This window comes from Hypanus sabinus, chromosome 2 (assembly GCF_030144855.1).
Source record: "Hypanus sabinus isolate sHypSab1 chromosome 2, sHypSab1.hap1, whole genome shotgun sequence".
In the NCBI taxonomy this organism is placed as follows: Eukaryota; Metazoa; Chordata; class Chondrichthyes; order Myliobatiformes; family Dasyatidae; genus Hypanus; species Hypanus sabinus.
This window is the reverse complement of record NC_082707.1, coordinates 148,990,163-149,011,355: the sequence shown is the minus strand read 5'-3', so window position 1 is coordinate 149,011,355 and position 21,193 is coordinate 148,990,163. Positions and strand designations below refer to the sequence as shown.

Here is a 21,193-nt window from a genome sequence, read left to right as displayed (position 1 = left end):
AATAAGCATCCTGGAGTCAGATGAACTGGTCCTTCTGGACAACCTCAAATGCTAGACTCTGAATAGTCATGTGGGATTGGCAAAGAAAAAACAGAACACAAGCTCAAAAAAGGGAGTTTAACAAAATCCTGAAAGAGTCCATGAAACACAGGCTTGTTACACCTAATTATAATCAGCCCCTATCAATTAGTTTCTTTTCCCTCCTCCACTACCCTGTCAGATCATCACTGCCACTGTCCTCTCAGTGGATCCCCTCCTCCTACTTATTCCCATCTGCCCACTCCTCCTTCCATGTTTGGTTTCATGCTCTATTTTCCTTTCCTATTACATTCCATCATCAAGAACACTTTCCTGCTCCTACCTATCACCTATGTTGCTATTTACACCCCACCCTCTATCAACTGTCAATCAGCCACTTCATCTTGATTCATCATTTGCCAGCTCTTGCGCCAACCCTTCCCCTCACTGCTTTCCACTGGCCATCTTTCCTCTACTCTTTCAGTCCAAATGAAGGGTCTTGACCCAAGACACCGGCTGTCTATTTCCTTCTACACACGCTGTCTAATCTTCCAAGTTCCTCCAACTGTTCGTTTTTGCTCCAGATTCCATCATCTGCAGTCTCCTACATCTCCTAAGAAAATTTCTGAATGCACTGATTTGGAATTTGTGCTAATCTAGTGGTCCAATACTAGAAAGAAAGAAATTAATTATACAGGTTAAAAATGTTTGAGTTAGATGTACAGTTGAAAACTAAACATAGGTCACCATTATTTCATAGCATGCCTGTTTTAAAATCAAATAGATAATTCTTAACATCAATATTTTTGTCAAAGACAGCTTCCATCACTGACAAACTATTTACAAAAAAGATTAGTTAAATTTTACATAGATTAAATATCCATATGGTTCAGCATTCAATATTCTTCAGTGAAGCACTACTGGAAAAACAGACTACAGAAAGAGACCATCACACTTAACCGTTTCTATTCCTCTATTTAATAATCTTGGTTATCAGGTGTACTTTCAGATGGAGAAATATAATATTAAAATAACAGTTCCATTACAATTTATATTACTTTGTATTTTGGGAACTGTAAAGATTTCTGCACGGAACAGTTTATTTACTTAAGTGAAAATTTTAGACTTAAATTGGGAAGCATTAATAGGATTATTACTTGGCAAAACCAGAGCTAGGTGAAGCATGGGAAGGGTAGTTTCTATATAGGCCAAGGATAAATAGGAATACATATCTGGGCCTCTCCAACCTGTGGTTCACCTCTCTCACATCAGGAATTCCATCCCATTAAACTCAGCATACAAAGAAGTGTATCAAGTTCCCCAATTTCTGCCCAGTTGTAATGACCATATAGTAACATAGCAGTTACTCTCTCCAACACACCCTATCAGACAGGAAGTCATACTGTCTTTTCTTTATCGTAATTTGTAATTGGTCCCAATTAATTACCACAGCTTTGCATGTTACTCCAATTCAAATATTGATCTTTTCACCATGAAAAGGATCCTTACCCTTAATTACCATCTTACACAAATATTCCATGTTCTAATCACTGCATAAAAAGTTGGTAAATATACTTCAATGACAGTGTTAAACCAGCCATCATTTGTCACCAACTCCTAAATAAAAAAGTACTTCTTCTATTCACAATTTTAAATACCTCTCAGATTTAAACTTCTCCACTGCCCCAATAAGTAATTAAATTGTTGTACTCTTTGCAGATCATAAACTTGTAAGTCTGTAAAAAAAAAAATTACGTAGTTAAGATAACACCAAGATATACCTTGGGTGCATGTTCTAGATACTGTTTCCCTGCAGACATCTGAGTCAAGAGCCGGAACTTGTTGTCTTGAAGCACGTAAATACCCTGTAAAATTAATTAAAAATGCAACTGTTCAAAATATTAAAAGCATTAATTGATTTGCATATTTCAATGTTATTTTCACATCATCCCTTTATCCAGGGCTTAGCTTTAAATTATCTTGACTCCAAAGCACCACGATAAGTGCTGAATTGCCATTAATGGTAACATATTGAATTGGACCATTTCTGTCTCTTTAGATAATTTCTAAATTCCTTGACATTGTTCTAAAAAAGTGGGAAACTTTCTATTGTCAATCTCTTTGAATACCAGAATCAAAATTAATTGGTCAGTTGCCTTCAGGTCAAATTGAGCCCACTGTTCAGACTCAGCCAGCGTGGTCCGTCACCTGCTTATATACAGCTCGGTGAGATGCAGAGGACCAGCTAAACAGCCGGCATGGTCCACCACCTGCTTATATACAGCTCGGCGAGATGCAGAGGACCAGCTAAACAGACCCACTTTGCCCAAAATGCACTCTACAAAACAGAGCAAGCACACCTCAGGAAGTCAGAGTCAGAAAGAGGTACAGAACGGAAACAGGACGTTCTGCCCATTAAGACTGTGCTGACCATCAACCATCCACTAACAATCACCGCATTATACTCTCCCCACATTACCCCCCATTGAGTCTCCCCTAACCTACACTTTTGAGGGGCAATTTATAGTGGGCTGATTAACCCACCGACCTCACACATTGTTGGGATATGGGAGGGAACTGGAACTCCAAGGGGAAACCTGCACAGGCACAGGCAGAATGCACACACTCTGCACAGTTTGTGAACAAGGCTGGGACTGAATTTCAATCCCTCGCTTTGAAACAGCAGCTTAAGTCCCTGATATTCAGACATGTAGAAAATATCAGAATTCCTTCAACAATCAAAATAAATAAAGTTCAATGAAAACATGTTAATAGGCCAAAAACTAATTTTAAAAAGCAACATAAAACTGCTTCACTTACATTTTCCCTGCCTAAACTCCAAACTTGGTATCTCCATTCAAATGATGGCCCCTCACCAGGTCTGACCAGCGTAAGATCAGAGAACTGAATTCCCAGTGTAATGCTGGAAGGTCCCAGCCAATAGCTATGCCATTGAATTCTATAGAGAGAACAACAATGGAACAATGTGCTGACTTCCATCACTCAATAATCCAGGCTTATAGCAGGATCACTCAAGTGCAGAATTGAGAACACAGAATTTAGTTACCTGAAAATAAAACCTTGAAACTAATTTAGTTACCTGAAACCTGCTGACTGCCAGCTGTTCAGTTTGGAACTGCCAGGCAAAGCCAGCACAATATGGTCCATTGTTAATGCAACATCACCATGCAAGTTTTGAGCAGTTATGTCACCAAACTGACAATATTGGTAACATAATGCTCACTACACCTCAAAGTAACTCACTGAAGCAGAAGCGATGTGAAAAGTGTTAAGGTGCCATGTAAATGCAACTTTTAAAAAAAGACTGAGATCAAACATCAAAACAATCTTACAAATATGTTTTAGCCACATTTTAAATGTTAAGGCTATATTCCAATGTTAGAAGTAATACAGGATATTTGGCACAATGCATCAAAGTGACTGTGATAAAACGTAAAGTTTGTTCCATAACAATTTATGCCAGTCAATATTTAACAGTCATAGTCCAAGATGAAGGGAAAGGTAAACTTAGGTAGAGGGATAGGTAAATGGGGGAATGGATTAAGGGGAATAATTAGCTTATGATCAATTGTCTTATAGGTACCTTATGTTACTGAGCAGTCAGAAAGAAACTCTACCCAGCAACAGGTAACACACTAGGCATTGTTCTCTAAAAGTGCTAAGCATAACTAAATATGGGTATAGAATGATTGAAGGGGCATCTCAAGGTATAACTAAATATGGGACAGAATGTTCGAGAGAAGGGGGAAGTGTCAGGGGGAGGTGCCGATATGAGGAATTTAGATTGTATCCAGGCTAGTCTTGGAAGAAATAATTATAACTAACCAATAATGATTTTACATCTAATTGTATATCAACATGTGATCAAAACTATTCTAAAATAGTCTTAACTCGCGTAATTGTAAGATTTCCTGCGATTAATATTATAAATTGGGCAGAATTGTAAGTCTGGGCGGAAAATGCTCAGACTATCTCCTTGATCAGTCTGTAATTTCCCCATAGCATGCTATGAATAAAAAGTGAAGTTTGACGAAGTATCACATGTTTTATGGTTTTAATGAATTCATGGTACCTTGTGTTATTGCATCAGGTTGATCCAGCTTTGACACAAGAAGTTCATTACATCTTTCAAAATTATAATTGTCAGCAATTAGCAACAATTTCGAACTCCAAAAACAACTATAAAATGAATTTATAGCAAATCAACTTTGGGGGACTGGAGAATAAATTGCATGACACTGCACTGCCTAAAGATTAAATGTTAGCCCCAATGGAACACAAGGAAAGTCTACAACTCCAGGAAGAACTGAAGCAATTTTGGGACAGTCTAAAAGAAAATACAAATAAGAAGGCATTGTTGGATTAGATGGTATAACTGTTATTTTCCTTGTGCTTGTTTGTATTTTATATAATTACCAATGTATACACAATTGTTCAGGGTGTTTCCTAGTGGTTTCAGTTCTTCCGTATTATTCGAGAAGTTTCTTTGTTACCATATTATTTGAATAGGGACTATCTGATTGGTTAACTCTTATCAACAAAATTTGAATGGAACGTCTGTTATCCATGGCAATTCAATGAAATTAGCAAACCAGTATAAGACAACTTGTGGACTTGGCTTGTAGAGCCTCGTTATCTTTCTTTTGTTCTTTTCCCACCATTGCCTTCTCTCACTGAATCAAAGTTCATTGTACGGAGCTTCAAGACAAACTGAAGCAATATAAAAACGTTCAGCAAAGACCACAAGAGGGCGGTTCTGCCAGTGACACTTCCTGGAAAATGCCCTCTATGTTGGACAGTCCTCTGAGACAGCACAACCATCCGAAATCCAAGGAATTATAAAATGGACATGACATGGACTCTACAGTGGCCTCTTGCAACTCGAGTGAGGATGACAGTGATGAAACAGTCGGAATAGCAGCTATGTCATGGCTTGGTCCAATAAAGACCAAGGAAATGAAATCACACAGGACTGAAGATAGAACCTATGAAAGAAGACAAAGAAGACAGATGGTTTTCCATCAACCCAGAAAAAAATAGATAAATGGTCCAAAGAAGTTCCACATCCTAAAAAAAATGAACCTGGGCTGAGCTCCAACATATCAAAAACATATATAAACTGCACCCATATGATGGCATCCAAATTTTGGTCTTGGTATCTTCTCAGCAAATCAGACAGTCGACTCATCGTTGGCAACAACATGGGAGATGATAAACAAAATCAAAAGATTGGAGGAAAGTGGTTGATTGCAAGCAAAAGATTTTTGAAGATGTTTCTGAATATGAGGACAGCGTGGTTAAGATATCAAAGAGTTCCGGGAATAAATTAAGATAACATTGAGGTAATGAAGCCAACATAAAGATAACCCACATATGGTCCCCTGAAGTCATCTTTTATGGATGGCTTGAAACTAGACATTGCTAAAATGGTGAAATGGAGTTGGAGTGAAGTTAGTGTTCCATACAGTGAGCTAGTACAAGCCAAAGAACAAGTGGGACAAGATATCGAAATATGAATAAGATCATCACAGGGGTCAGTTACCTATTGATCATCAGCCACTGACCATGGGTCAACAGTCACTGTTTGCTAGTCAACAGCCACAGCTACTACCAACAACTAAGAGAGACTGGACTGGAATTCACCACATATATCACAGCAAAATCAGTCTGAGACACACCTCCAAGACCAATCCCTAAAGCACAATGTCAATTGTGTGGTGAGAAAAGATATTGGGCTATAAGTTATTGGTACAGGAAACAAGGTGGACAACAAAAGTAAGCACAACCACAAGTTCAATCCTCTGCCACACAGAAGTTTAGGGATCCTAGTTTGATGAAACAGTTTCAACAATCAATGCTGGATGTCATGGACATATTGTCACAGTCAAACGAATGACTGGAGCGCTTCCCTGCAGCTTTTGCTTGCCTTAAGAGTGTAAAACCTAGACAACTTGTATGTTAACTTACTAATTGAGAATGAATATGCTGAATTTTATTAGATTATGATGACCATTACTGTACAAGAATAAGAACATGCTATGAAGATGCAAATCATTACAAAGGAAGCACCTCTTTCAAACCCAAGTCTGATTTTGTACACTGAATGGCTGGATGGGCTGATATTTCTGAGACTGAAGTGCTGCCATCAGGAAGCATGGCTCCTGGTACCTCTATGCAAGAGGCAGAACTGAAAGCTCAGACTGAAGTCAGTAATGTGGCAGAAGGAAGATCAGCTAATAATGACACAGAATCTTGATATGCTTTTGGAGTTCTTCATGATTTTGAAGACTTAATGGATACAAAGGGGATTTTTTACAGCTGTAGCAACCCCAATCAAGAATGGCCAACTAGTGCAAGAAGTCATGAATGTAATACTGTCATTAGAAGTGGTTGTAATAAAATGTAAAAGCCACTCCAAAATGAATCAGTTGGTCTGTTACATCTGTATCTTAATGAGTTGCAGATTTTTGTTTTCTCTATCATTGCTTCATTTAGTGTTTTTTCCTCCCTAGCTTGTGTGTTGGAAGAGTACTTCAAGCAGGTTGTGGCCTTCAGTCTGCCTCAAGGCTCAGATCTTCACTGATAATATTTATTTTGGGAAAAAGCATAATATCTTAATATCTTTGCATAAACTGCCTGCCCAGCAGCCTTCTTTTCAGCGCCTCCACATTTCTTTGTTACACTTCCATCTACACACAAATGGAAGGATGTCTTATTGAGCAATGAGTAGACCTGTCCTGTGGGACTTGTCCTAAAACAATGTTTTCATTGCACTTGGGCCACAGTTCCATTGTACCTTGACTAAGCAGTTTTGGTTGTAGGGCTGATTCAGATTAAAGAAATGGGTTATGCAGTAGGGTTATTAAATCCACTGGTTTGTTTATAAACTGAATTTGAGATGGTGAGGTTGCCTTTGGCTTTATGTAACCTATAATTTTAAAGCTGAGTTACTGATAATGTTTAACTAAGCAGTTGTATGTTCATATTTTATCTGGTTTGATCACAGATTTACTAAAGATACAGCACAATTCAAAGATGAATTGGATGTTATGAAGTTCATTTTTTAAAGGCCTCTTGACAAGTGTATTTAAAAATCAGATCGACAATCTTTGGACCAGTTTACTTGTATAAGAGGAATCATCAGTAGAGCGGTTCAAACACACGAAAGCGTGCCTACTGAGAGAAACCATCTACTGAACAATGACATAATCCTAGGAAAACCCTTTGATATTTCCATAATTTAGGATTTTTTTATACTTAACATAGATTCCACAAGGTTTTCTTCCTCTGAATTTTCAGATATAATGATTTTGAATGTGTGATTTAGAATCAAAGAGGGGAATGTTGGATTATACTGTATAACTGTTATTTTCTTTGTAATTTAACTTTCTTGTGTTTGTTTGATTTTATAAAATTACCTATCTATATGCTGTTGTTCAATGTGTTTCCCAGTGGTTACAGTTCTTCAGTATTATTCTGGAAGTTTCTTGGGTATCATGTTATTCCAATTGGGAATATCTGATTGGTCAACTCTTACCTACAAAATTTGAATAGAATGCCTATTTTCTATGGAAATTCAATGCAATTAGCAAAGTAGAATAAGAAGAGCAAAGTACATTGGCTCTCGCTCTCTTTCGTTCCTTTTCCACTATCACCCTCTCTCACTAGAAGGTTCTGTTCTCGCTACTCTTCTTTCCCAATCCCTTTGTTCTCTTAGCACTTAATAAACAACTGTGAGCAACAAATTTTATGCCTCATACTTGGCTTCTGAATAATCTTAGATCAAACATATCAGTATCCAACAGCACAGACTGGTAATATGTTAGAGCCTGGAGATAGCCAATTGCTTTGCTTAAAGGGATGTCCCTCAATTTCTGCTGCATTTTGTCATATACACTACTACAAGAAACTACAATGCTTGTAACAGTTTGCCATAGTAGTGGTTCAGCAAGATACCATAACACCTGGTCTGCAGTCCATTCTGACTGGCATTATATAGAACTCTTTAGAAAAAATGATTTGTGAACCTCTAGTTGGTCTATCATTTGTTATGTTTAAGATTTACATATTACTAGGTGCATTTTCCTTCCATCTTATTCCTAATAAATCATACCATATGAAATTATCTTTGTCTTTCATTCATTGCACTACTTCCTATAAATTATGGCGTGGAAGAGCAGCTCTAAATCTGTTTCTTTACTGGAATTCGTAAGATTAAAGGAGACTATAAAGAGAATTGCACATGCAATATTAAATTAAATGGGTTTAAAATGAGATCTTAAAAACTTGCTGGAAATTAGTTAAGTGGAAAATTACAAATCTGGTAATGATTAGAATGTTAAGCACATAAGGTCATTATTAAGTTTTCTTGAGGATTTCATTGCATTAAATTATATATTGGTTAAATACAGACGACTTATTGTGTGAATTTACTGACAGTATCTCATTTTAATTCTATAGTATTTAACACAAAACCACTCAGCCCAGTTTATCCTAAATTCAATCTAATTTTTAAAATAACTGGAAATGAACATTCTTTACACATTGATTTTCAGATGAGGCAACAATGCACATATTAAAATTCAATGTATAAATCTGGATCAATTATCTTTAAGTAAAAATTTGCTGGGATTCCCAGCCTCAGCCAGCAAGATCCAGAATGAGACAAGACAAAGGAGATGCAGGAAATAATAAACACAGCAACTGACATCCTCAGCAAAATTCATTCTGTGGAATTTCACTGGCCAAGGAGCCCATGAAATCCATTTCACCAGCATCAACTCTGAAACAGTCCTCTGCTTAGCTGTGCTTCAATGTTCTCTCCCTGTCTCTTTTGCCAGATTATTTTCATACTTTTTCAGTGAAATTTAGTTAAAAAAAAGACAACTTGTCAAAGCAAAATAATACAACCACAATATGTGCACATACCCTATTACTATCTCAAAGTTCAAAGTTAATTTATTATCAAAGTACATTTATGTCACCACGTACAACCCTGAGATTCATTTTCTTGCAGGCATATCTAATAGATCCAGAATAAAATAATAACCATAATAGAATCAATGAAAGACCATTTATCTTTTGTTCAACCAGTGTGTAAAAGACAACAAACTATGCAAGTACAAGACTCAATGAAAGTGAATCCATATGTTGTGGGAATGTTTCAATGAAAGGCCAATTGAAGTTAAGTGAAGTTATTCCCTTTGGTTCAAGAGCCTGACGGTTGAGAGGTAATAACTGTTCCTGAACTTGGTGATGTGAGTCCTGAGGTTGCTGAACCTTCTTCCTGTCTTCGATGTGTGACTTAGAATCAAAGGGGGGAATGTTGGATTATACTGTATAAATCAGTGAGAAGAGAGTGTGTCCTCAATGGGGGTCTCTGAAGATGGATGCTGCTTTCCTGCGACAACACTCCATGTAGATGTGCTCAATGGTTGGGACCACTTAACCATGACGAACTGGGCTGTACCCACTAATTTTTGTAGGATTTTCCATTCAAAGGCATTGGTGTTTCCATACCAGACTATGATGCAGCCTATCAGTATTCTCTCCCCTGCACATCTATAGAAGTTTGTCAAAGTTTTAGATGTCATGCCAAATCTTCACAAACGTCTAAGGAAGTAAAGGCACTGCCATGCTTTGTTCATAATTGCACTTACGTGCTGAACCCAGGACAAGTCCTCCAAAATAATAATACTGAGGAATTTAAAGTTGATGACCCTCTCCATCTCTGATCCTCCAATAAAGACTGGCTCATGGACATCTATTTCTCAATTTGTTGTTATAATAACAATTTATGTGAGCAGGTTATTTTAACTACACAATTGCTTAATTAATAGGTACTTTAAACATCTGTGAACAATATACCTGATGGTTGGTCCGAAGATTATCGATCTGCTTTTTAAATACACTTGTCCAGAAGTCTTTACAAATGAACTTCATAACATCCAATTCATCCTTGAATCGTGCTGTATCTTTAGTGAACCTGTGATCAAACCAGACAATGTATGAACATCCAAATCCTTTGTTAAACTTTATCAATAATTCAGCTTTAAAATAATATGTTACCTGAAGACAAAGACAACTTCACTACCAAAGATTCAGTTTATAACAAACTAGTGGTGTTAATCCCCTAATGCATAACCTATTTTCTTTTATCCAAATCAGACCTACAACAAAAACCACTTGGACAGGGTACAATGTTACTGTGGCCCAAGTGCAAAGTGCTCTCTCTTTTGAGATAAATCCCACAAGACACGTCTACCCATTTCTCAATAAGAAATCTTTCCATTTATGTGTAGATGGAAGTGTAACAAAGAAATGTGGAGACAGCAGGCAATTGATGCAAAGATGGTAAGATATCACTATTTTTTCCAAAACAAAAGCTCTATCAATGCAGATCTGAGCCCAGAGGCAAAATGAAAACCACAACCTGCTTGAAGTCCTCTGCCAACACACAATAACCAGAGAAAATACTAAATGAAGTAACCAGTCAGAAAGCAAAAACTGCAACTCATTAAAATCCAGATGAAACTGACCAACTGGTTTAAAAGCAGCCAAGAGAAAGTCTGCAGATTCTGGAAATCCAAATCAACACATACAAAATACTGGAGGAACTCAGCAGGCCAAGCAACATCTATGGAAGAGAGTACAGTCAATGTTTCAGGCAGAAACCATTCATCTGGCCATTCAGTACCAATAATGTAATTCTTCATGACCAAGGTATGTATATGCTTTCCGAGTAAATAAGGACTTTAAGCTTAATGAAATAAAATAAATTAACCACTAAAGGTATGGAACTAACGAATACAACTTGTATATTAATGTTAGCTATTTTTAAATTTTACATATATAGAATTTTACACCAATTAACAGAAATAGTGTTTCATTCCTTACAGAACTCTCCCCAACATTAAAAAATAATACATTAGTTTACTGTTGTAGAGACCATGAGTTAGAGTTGCAACTTTGCAGCCCACTCTTAAACCGACAAGCACAGCTTTCCTGATGAAAATACACCCCCAGTAAATGATGCTGTTCACTATTTTGTATCCTGTTTCTTTTTGTATTTCTTCAGAAAATACCATTGCTTATTACCTTTCTATTAGTCCTTGACCTACTCGGAATCCCATGTTTTCCAGCTTAGTGACATATCTTCCACTTTCCTGAGAAAAAGGAGCAGAAAAAAATAACAAGTGTGTAATTGTGGAGCATTACCAATGAAACTACAGGAACCTATATGTACTTTAGGCATCTCTTGTTAACAATAATATCTTCAAGATTAAAAAAAAATGCATGAAACTAACTTGTTAATTCCACTACAATACAGCATTATCTACAACACTGATGGAAAAACTGACTTAACCTAATTGGCAAGTCCAAATTCAATCCTCAAACCTCAAATAAAAACTTTATATTCAGGTACCAGTCTGAGATCTGTAGGTAAACAATCAGTTCCAATTGTGTGGCCTCCGTCGGTCGTGGTCGACCATGGGTACTGCGCCTCTGGTAGTAATTGGTTTGTTGAGCAGCATCAGTTGTGGCTATTGAAGCCGATCCTGGAACAGTAGGCTCTGCCACAGTTGCTACATGTGCAAGGCATCATGGAATTGTTGTCCGATGTGCTCTCCGTTTAGCTCTCTGCTCCTCAAACTGATTCAGGATCACTCATTCGCCTTGCTCTAGGTGTTGCTGAAGAGTACCTCGCCATTTGTTGCGGTCATCTGCTGTATCCTCTCAACGCTCTCTGTTGATTTTTAAGGCTTTCATGTCGCGCTTGCAGAGGTCCTTGAAGCTAAGCTAGGGTCTACCAACGTTCCTCTTACCTGTTGATAGTTCTCCATAGAGGACGTCCTTTGGCAGTCGACCATCTTTCATACAACAGACGTGGCCCAGCCAGCACAGTCTATGTTGTCTTAAAAGCGTGAGCATTGTGGGAAGTCCAGCACGGGGGAGGACCTCAGAGCTAGGGACTTTGTCTCTCCAGGTGATGCCGAGGATGCAGCGAAGGCTGCACAGGTGAAAAGTATTGAGTTTCCTCTCCTGCTTGGAGTAGATGGTCCAAGTCTTGCTACCATACAGAGGGAGCTGATCACACATGCATTGTACAAGGCATTCTTGGTCTTTGTAGCGATTTTCGGATTCTCCCTGACCCACGAGGAGAGTCGAGCAAGGATCGATGTTACTTTGCCAATATGCCTATTGATTTCAGCATCGAGGGAGAGAGTGTCACTAATGGTCAACCCCAAGTACGTGAACTTGTGGACCACTTCTAGATCGTAATTGTCGATGGTAATGACTGGTGTCTCCACTATGTTCTGGGCAAGGACATTTGTTTTCTTTAGGCTGATGGTAAGCCCAAAGTCCTTGCATGCCTTAGAGAAGAATTAAACAGTACTTAATTGCCTGATTGGCTGAGTCCATTACTCTTAGCACCCAAGCTCACTAAATGACACTCTTTAAATTACAGAAATTTTTAAATAGTCATGATCCATGTGAATGCACATATGCACCCACAAGATCTAAATTAATACTAAATTAAAAATACTTTTTCTTTAGTTTTTGAGCTTCAAGTGCCTCCAAATACTTATTAATTCAGATTTAATAGGATATGAAATATCATCACAAATGACCTTCCTCCAAAACAAAATGCAATATTCACAGTATGAAGACACTCAAGTATACTGTTTTGGGCCACAGCAAGAGAAAGTCACACATATTCTTGTGGAATAAAGAATAGAAATATATCAAAAGCCCAAGAGATTCCACAGATGCTAGAAATCCAGAATAGCACACCCAAATGCTGGAGGAGCTCAGCAGGTCAGGCAGCATCTATGGAAACATTTCAGGTTGAGACACTTCATCAGGATTGGAAATTAAGCTATCCCTCTAAGCTTTTCAAGTTCCAGCCACAAAACATATGTGACTTGGAGGGAAAACATCTGGGACACTACAAGTGATCATCGATTAAAGGAAATAGCTGGATTATTATTTCTATTTTTACTCACTTTTCTCTGCCAACAGGTTCAACTGCACACCATCAAGACAAAAGTATTTTCCTATGATCGGTAAGTAAACAAATAGGACTATTGCATCTCCCAACATTTCATGTGTAAGCTGAGAACTTTATGTTTACTTTAACCACACAAGCTCTATAATATACAGTGCAAATTCAAAGAATCTAAACACAATAAATGGAAAACATTACAGTTATTTGTTGTGGACATTAACAGTGAATAAATGAGAGATGTGCATGGGCTCTACTTCCAGAAGCAGGAGATCTTTTCTGAGCTACATGCCCTAGTAGAACATGACATTATGTGCAAAAGAAGGACATTACCATAAAACTTTCCTTAACCATGCTCCAAGTATGTCAAAATCCTTTAAGGACAAAGATTTAGCAAGGCTTTGCCTCACTGCACAGCCTATCATCATTCAGGTCTTCTAAAATTAAGTAAAGTTACATGCTAAATAAATGTTCTGTGGCATCTAACAAGATGGGAGGGAAGTGTTCCATTTGAGTAACCAATGGCCATTGAACCTCTTAGCTAAAATTACAGGAGACTGGAGAATTCATCTTGATTGTTGAATAAAGACTAGATTTTTAAAATTATTTTGTATTGACATTCTTTTGCAGTGAGTCTTTCTGGCAGCAAGAGAATATCATCAAGAGGTATTAGTACAGCACACTTCCCAGCTCAACTTAATGCCACCAAATCTTCAGAAATAAAATTTCAAAAATTTCTTCTGTGAACCTCATGCTGTACATGCCATCCCCAAGTAATACATTCCATCTTTGCAGCTATCCTTAAGTTAAATTTGTCCACAAGTCAGAAAATACACAAAGATCACTTAAAATGGTAATCATACTTCCGCAGTACTGTAATGAATGGCATCAAAAGGACACAAGACTAACTTTCAAAAAAATAACTACTACAATTGTGGAGAAGTGAGATGAAAGTAGCTCTGCTATTCATAGAAATAAACATATTTATGCAAGTTGAACTTCTGAATTTAGTACGATAATGAAAGCTGACGTATGCAGGATCAGGTATTCATAACCTGGGGCAACCTGTACCCGTAATGTACAGAATGTCATTTTGTCTAAGTATCATTCTCTTCCCCCCCCCAATTAAATGATAACAATTTTCATAGCTAAATATCTTAATATCTTTTAAACCTATCATCTATCTATCACTACTTAAAAGATTAATGTTCCAGCTTGAATGTTCAAAATGAGTTGTGATGTTTTTATGGCAGCAACATATTTATAATTACCCTGTTAAGTCACTTTACCATTTGGATAGTTAAGATAACTATGGGAATTTACTGTAAGGTGTATCCAATTTGTTCAGTGGTTATATAAATATCTCTAAAGTGGTGAGATTGGGCAACCATTCAGAGCTTTCTACCAGCAGTTCTCAGATTTAGCCACAGGAGATGCACAGTAATACTTTACTTCCCTAGTAACAAAGCTGTATTTAGCACAAAGAATGAACTATCAATGTTAGATTGATAGAATCTAACTACAATTTAAGTCACAAATTCTGATTTATCACAGCACAAAACTTGTGCAGCTAATAGGTTCATTATCAGTGATGTTCAGAATAAAATACAGCATTGCACCTACCAAAATGCCATGCATTTCCATCGGCTTGGAATTGGCTCACTATTGTCACAGTGATAGAGCAAAAACCTTGTTTTACAGACTCTTCACATAGATCAGATCATTACACACTGCATTGTGATAGAACAAGTAAAACAGAATGCAGAATAAAGTGTCACAGCTACAGAGAAAGTGCAGTGTAGGTAAATAATACAGTGCAAGATCATTGTGAGGTAGATTGTGAGCTCAAGACTCCATCCACACCGTGAATACCAACATCTGAACACTGCCTAGACAGCTTTCAAATTATACTTGTACCCAGATGCATTTAGTTTCTTTGATTAGACGATATGTTCAATGACAAATAGTCCCATTAGCAAACTATAATCTCAAACTAAGAACATCTTCAGAACATCACCATTTTTGTCATAATACCCTAATAGCAATTTCAGTTCTTCTGACAACAGACCATTTAGAAATTTTTTGGCTACTTTCAACTTCTGTTTCTGTTTTGTTTGTTCTCTGCTACTCTTCCTGTATTTTGTACAACTTGAAGCCCAACACAATGGTGAACTTCCTTCCTGCCTATACTGTTCCTCCAATAGCCATTAGATGCACAGCTATAATTCAGCCTTCACACTGGAAAATATCAATACTCCAAATATCAATCCTCCTCTAAATATTAGATTCTGCACTACAGATTTCAAACGCTTCTCATCATACAAGTTTGTGTCAAGTATCTTTTTATTTTAACCAAATGATAATCAAACTGTACAGTTTTCTCCTTTTTTTAAAATGGAAAGGTATTCTGAATAAAATATTAACTGCACTACATAAGCAGATCTCAAAAGAATTACAATGCTATTGCCCAGTCCTTCTCAAAGAGGATTCCACTACAAAACAACATTTGAGAAGTGAAAATATCTCTGGCATATCCAGCATCAGTGAGTTTCATGTACTAACTGCTGAGCAGATGAGATTTGCTGAACTTCAAAACCTGAAGGTCGGAGCTAGAACAAGCCAATGATATTTTTAAAACACCAAGGCAACAAATATTTTATTGTTCAATAACAAATATTATGAAATCAAGGTCTTTTTGAAGGACAGAAGGATACAAAAAGATCATTTTAACTGAATATAAAAAGAAAATAACTTTTATATTTTTCTTGAACAAGAACAAGTCAATGACATTTTCCAAAATACTGTTTGGTTCAGTAGCTGACAAGAACAGCAGCAAGAACTTGTGTTCAAATACCACCAGGAAACATAGCCCAGGTGCAATCACAACAACTTGGGAGTTGAATGCTCTCAAAACTGTGGAGTTGCATATTGAGTTCAGGAGAAATGTGTCCACACACTCATCATTAACAACTCTACAGTTTGCACCATTTCAACAGTCAGGGTCCTTTGCATCATTATTTCGCAGAACCTTGTGGGAGAACCACACCTCCTTCATTAAAAGTAAAGCTCAGCAGAGGGTGTACTTATTGCAGCAGTTGGTAAAATTCCATCTTCCCCAGAACATACTGGTGCAATTCTACACCACAGTCACATTACTGTCTGGCTTGGTGGAACATCCTCTCACAATATACAAAAACCACAGTGAACTGTCAGGACAGCCTGTAGTCTACCATCACTGCAGGGCTTGTTATGTGGCCAGGACAAAGAGGTCGGCAGAGAAAAAAATCATTGTGGACATTACCCAACCAGCAAAATGCCTTTTCCAAAAGCTTCTTTCAGGAAAACACTTTAGGGCTATTAAAACAAAACCTTCACACCACCCAAAAAGTTTCATCCCCCAGGCAGTTACTCTGATCAACCATCTGAGTTTGACCTTCCTTCTATTTATTACATTCATCCCTGGGCTACAGCCACTTTTTATAAGTTTACATTATAAACACATGCTGGTACTTATGTATTTATGCACATTTTACTCCATATCTGTCCTTCAAGCTTTATTGTTACGTAATTCTTTATTCTGTATAATTGTTAAATGTTTTTGTTTTGAATGTTGCATGTAACACTAACACACCACAGCAATTTCCTAATACATGTACATGTATCTGGCAAATAAAGTTGATGTTTGATATTAATGTAGAAAAGCAAGCTTGTTAACTTTACAGCAAATTACACAGAGTTGGAATTGTTACGTTTCCAATATTTTGGTCAAAGAGACAGGCCTTAAAAATGCGAAGTGGATTGAGATGGTTAGAGATCTAACTGTCGAATTGAGTCAAGAGAGAATCACAATGTGGCTATGAAACAGACAACTCCAAAGACATTTAACCAAACCAATGAGATTTTAAAATTTGTAATGGAAGTTGGTGAGCAATGATTTAAATGATGAGTGAATTGGATTTGGTGCATCATAACCTCTGTACTTTGTGTAGGGTACAGGGTTGCTGGAAATCTTGAGTAGTCAAGTCCAAATAAACCATATATGAACTGAGGATGAAGATAAGACAATTGTAATTATTCTCATTGCAGAATCTCTCAGTAACTATGTTAAATATATCAGCTTCTTATAAATTCCACATTTTTCTTCAGGAAAATAGGGAGGTGCTCATGCTCCTATTTACAACAACAATGCTGAGGATGAGAAGGATGAGAACTTCAGACTCCTCGGAATAAGCATTGCCAATAGACTGTCCTGGTCCAACTATATATGGGCACTAAACCAAGAAAGTTCACCAGTGCCTCTACTTCCTCGGGAGTTAAAGATATTTGGCATGTCCCCTTTGACACTCACCAATTTTCAATCGATACACCATAGAAAGTGTCCTATCCAGATATATCAAAGCTTGGTATGGCAATTACTCTGCTCATGAATGCAAGAAAGTGCATAGAACTATAGACACAAAGCAGCACCCTTCCCCACTCCCATGGACCGTCTGCCCTTCCCGCCGCCTCGGTAAAGCCGCCAGCATAATCAAAGACCCCACACACCCTGGGCATTTTTAATTCTTTCCCCTCTCATTAGGGAGAAAATACAAAAACCTGAAAGCACATCCTGCTAAGCTCAAGGACAGCTTCTACCCTGCTGTTGTATCAATTCCCTAGTATGCTAAGCAGACTTTTGACCTCACAATCTACCTTGTTATGGCATTGCACATTGTACTTTGTCTGTAACTGACATTTTAGTCTGCATTGTTATTGTTTTACCATGTACTTCCTCAATGCACTAGTGTAATGAACCGATCTGTGTGAATAGTGTGCAAGACAAGTTTTTCACTATACTTCGGTGGATGTCAAAATAATAAACCAATTTATCTTTTTCTAATGTCTATTACAGTGTGATCAAATACAAATGACAACTGTGCAGATAAGGCTACAAGCAACACTGACACTGCCTATAATGCGTAAGATTCAATAGAAATGGCCTAACCACACTCCAACAATATAGCCAAATGACCTTTAAAAGATTCACAGTGCATTGCTGATTCTGCCAAAGCTAGCATTCTGTTTTGATTCCCATGTGTCTGTGAAATTATGGTAGTAGATTGTAGAATACTTCCACTAAGCCTGAACTTTTCTGAATGCATTTTTAAGTGAAGATTTCTAGGAGTTGGGCCTGTTGATAATGAAAAGTTCCTGGGGCAGAGGAGAAGGTGTTTTGGAAGGAATGATGGAGATCATGATGATCTCTTGCACAAGCTGGTTGTATCTTTCTTGGTGATGGGAATTACGGATCTAGGTAGTACCACCAAAAATGCCTTGCCAACTGCTGCAAAGTACTGATTTTCAATACTGAAGTTATCAAAAATAATTCAGGTTTTGGAAATCTGAAATAAAAAGCATACTGGAATACAATGCATGAAAAGAGTTCACTCTTTGGGTCAAGCAGGAGGAAGAAAGAGAGAAGGATAAATGATGAATACCTCTGGTGGTATGCCACAAAGAGCAACATGCACAAATATAGAGTTTTCAAACACAGTAAAAAGTCCCACAAAGTGAGTTGAATCAAAATTTGCCAGCAAGCCATTAAAAAAATCATTTGGTCATGACTAGAAAGGTTAGTCAAAGAAATAGGTTTCAAGGATGTGGAACATTAAAGAGGAAATTACAAAGCTTAAGGTTTTGTCAATTTTTTTAAAAAGCTGTCAATGAATGCCATTCTTTTTCCCTGTGACACTCATGTTATTTGCCATTTCAGTACATACCAGAATGATGCCGAAACCTTGCTTATGCTGGCACAAACCACTTCACTTTCTGAAGAATTGCCAAAGAAGCTGAACTCTTTACACCAATGAAATTGACCTTATAATGCAAGGAGGTCTTTGATGAAACAAAATAATTGAATCTGGAACACTGCCCTGAGGAACTCCTGGAGCGACATTAATTTGATTCCAACAACCAAGATTATCCTGCCTCTTCCTCTATAAAATCCACCTATCAAGCAGTTTCACATATTCTCTACAACCTATGTCACATCAAGTCAACATTTAGTCATGATATACAAAGAAATGAATTACAAATGACCTCGTGGAGGCAAAACTTTATTAATCCCCACTTGGATTTCCTGCATGAGATATAGAAGTTTCTTGAGCTTTTGACCATTAGTTGCTCAGTGACTACACAAAATATTTTCTCCAGTAATACTAGAAACAACCTTTGCCACAACCTGCCCTCTAAAGCTAATGGCCATTGTCCCCCCTCTGGGTGGAAAAGTTGCCAGTCAGGTTCCTATTAAATCTCTCCCCCTCACCTTAACCCTACAACCTCTCCAGATGTTGATTGTTCAATCCTGGGAAAATGACTGCACACATCGACCCTCTCAATGCCCTTCCATGATTTTACACACTCTATAAGATCACCCCTCATTCTTCAATGTGCCGATGAAAAAGTCCCAACCTCTCCCTATAGCTCAGTCCCTACAATTTCAGCCTCATAAATCTCCTCAGCGCTCTTTCCAGTTTCACAGCATCTTTTCAAACTAAATATTCCAAATGTGGCATAGCAAGCACCTTGTCCAAACGGAAAAGTACAGCATTGTGGTGAAAAAAGGTCAGTGGCCACCATTTATGTGCTACCAATATTCACCAAGATAGGCTATGTACTGAGACAAGATTGAAGTACTGTACACATGCTGTCCAGAGCAAGTAATGACATCACATGATTAAAGACCCAATATACTATGATTTTGCAGAATTGCAGATCCCATCAAAAGCCTTTTGCCAAGGCCATAAATGATGAGTACTCCTTCCGATCCCTTTACTCAACGACTCTCTCGCCCATATGCTGAACTTCATTGACCCATAAGCCAGATTCATAAAGGTGACAAAGACAGCAACAAACTGCTCCAGCACTGGAAGGGAGCAACTCAGAGGGGTTGTCACATGCGTGCCCAGGTCTGCAACAGTCAGATGAAATAGTAGAAGTTTCCTAAAGCTGGCTTTATGGGATACATCTTCAGCATCCACCTCCAACCAGGTGTATTTTCAGTTGGTTCACCCGTCCCAAAACAAATACGCCTACTACTGTTTTGTTTTTGCAAATTACCAGCATTGACAAAATAGAAAACATAAACTTTCTGCAATTTTACTTAGCGTGTCTACAATCCTGCTACATTTTTATGTTATTCTACAATTTAGGAAGGTCCTTCCACTTGTCCAACGTCGTTTAGAACTTATTTCATATTTGGTTATCAGGGTAGCAAGATGCCGATCCTGGATTCTGGAAGAGTGCAGTAGCAACATCTTTCACACAATCTAGCGGGGGACCTGTCTAACTGACTGGACGATTACGACAGAGAATTGCTTTGGAACTTGTTTGCTGACTGATGCTTTGAACGCCGCCAACCCCGCAGTGCGAGGGCCAAGCTCTGTTGCCAAGCAGCCAGCTGCCCACCCACCCAGCCCCCGGCCGCTTCCTCACCATCTCTCCCTGTTCCGCCCATTTATAAACGTAAGAAACCATCTCGGTGTGAAGCAACTGAAAGAGAGCTTCGTCCGCCATTTCCTGTTTGTTCATCCTTCAAACGGTGAGGATCAACCGAGGCCCGAGCTGACCGGCTGGAACGGAGAAGCAAGAAGGTCCCGAGCCCATCCGGCGAGACGCCAGCACCGTCTGACAGCTGCGGCGGTGTGTGGCTCCGGTTCCGCCCGGCGGCTCATCCTCCCAGCGCAGCGCCACCTCTGGCCGGTGGGGTCGGCTCTCTTCCCAATCCAACAACTTTATGGCAATGTCCTCAAAATTGTTCTTTAACTCCCTCTAATAATATTGCATTCTTCTTTTAAACTAGAAAATGACACAATAATCCAGCGATCGCCAAACTTTCTCAGAAAGCCCAGTTGAGAAAGGCAAAACTCAGGAAAAGTCAGGGTGCCGCTGATGTTCCACAAAACAGCTGGCAGGATGGTGAATTCTTCACCAATTCCTGAGTGCATTCTGGTCTGAGTTTGTTGAATAACAAAATATACCGCAGAGAAGTCAATAGACAATAGGTGCAGGAGTAGGCCATTCGGCCCTCTGAGCCAGCACCACAAAGTCATTCGGTTCTGACTTTATTTCATTTAGCATCTTGAACCAAAGCTTCAATTCTCCCTTATT

At 38.2% G+C, this 21,193-nt stretch overlaps 1 protein-coding gene and 1 long non-coding RNA gene across 2 annotated transcripts in view; one reads left to right on the top strand and one right to left on the bottom strand.

Moving 5' to 3' along the window:
- Positions 1–20,754, bottom strand: part of trappc6b (trafficking protein particle complex subunit 6B) — a 28,280-nt gene extending 7,526 nt beyond the window's left edge. Inside the window, exons 1-4 of the mRNA XM_059956881.1 lie at positions 20,519–20,754; positions 11,137–11,204; positions 9,907–10,024; positions 1,800–1,883 (exon numbers count right to left, since the gene is read on the bottom strand). Coding sequence (XP_059812864.1) covers positions 1,800–1,883; positions 9,907–10,024; positions 11,137–11,204; positions 20,519–20,614 — 366 coding nt within the window. The 5' untranslated portion in view covers positions 20,615–20,754. The remainder of the gene's footprint in view (positions 1–1,799; positions 1,884–9,906; positions 10,025–11,136; positions 11,205–20,518) is intronic.
- On the top strand, positions 10,031–18,696 carry LOC132385120 (uncharacterized). Its single transcript, XR_009509083.1, has 3 exons — positions 10,031–10,761; positions 13,063–13,106; positions 17,937–18,696. It is a non-coding gene; the product is annotated as an uncharacterized LOC132385120 (long non-coding RNA).
- Positions 20,755–21,193: the final 439 nt, after the last annotated feature.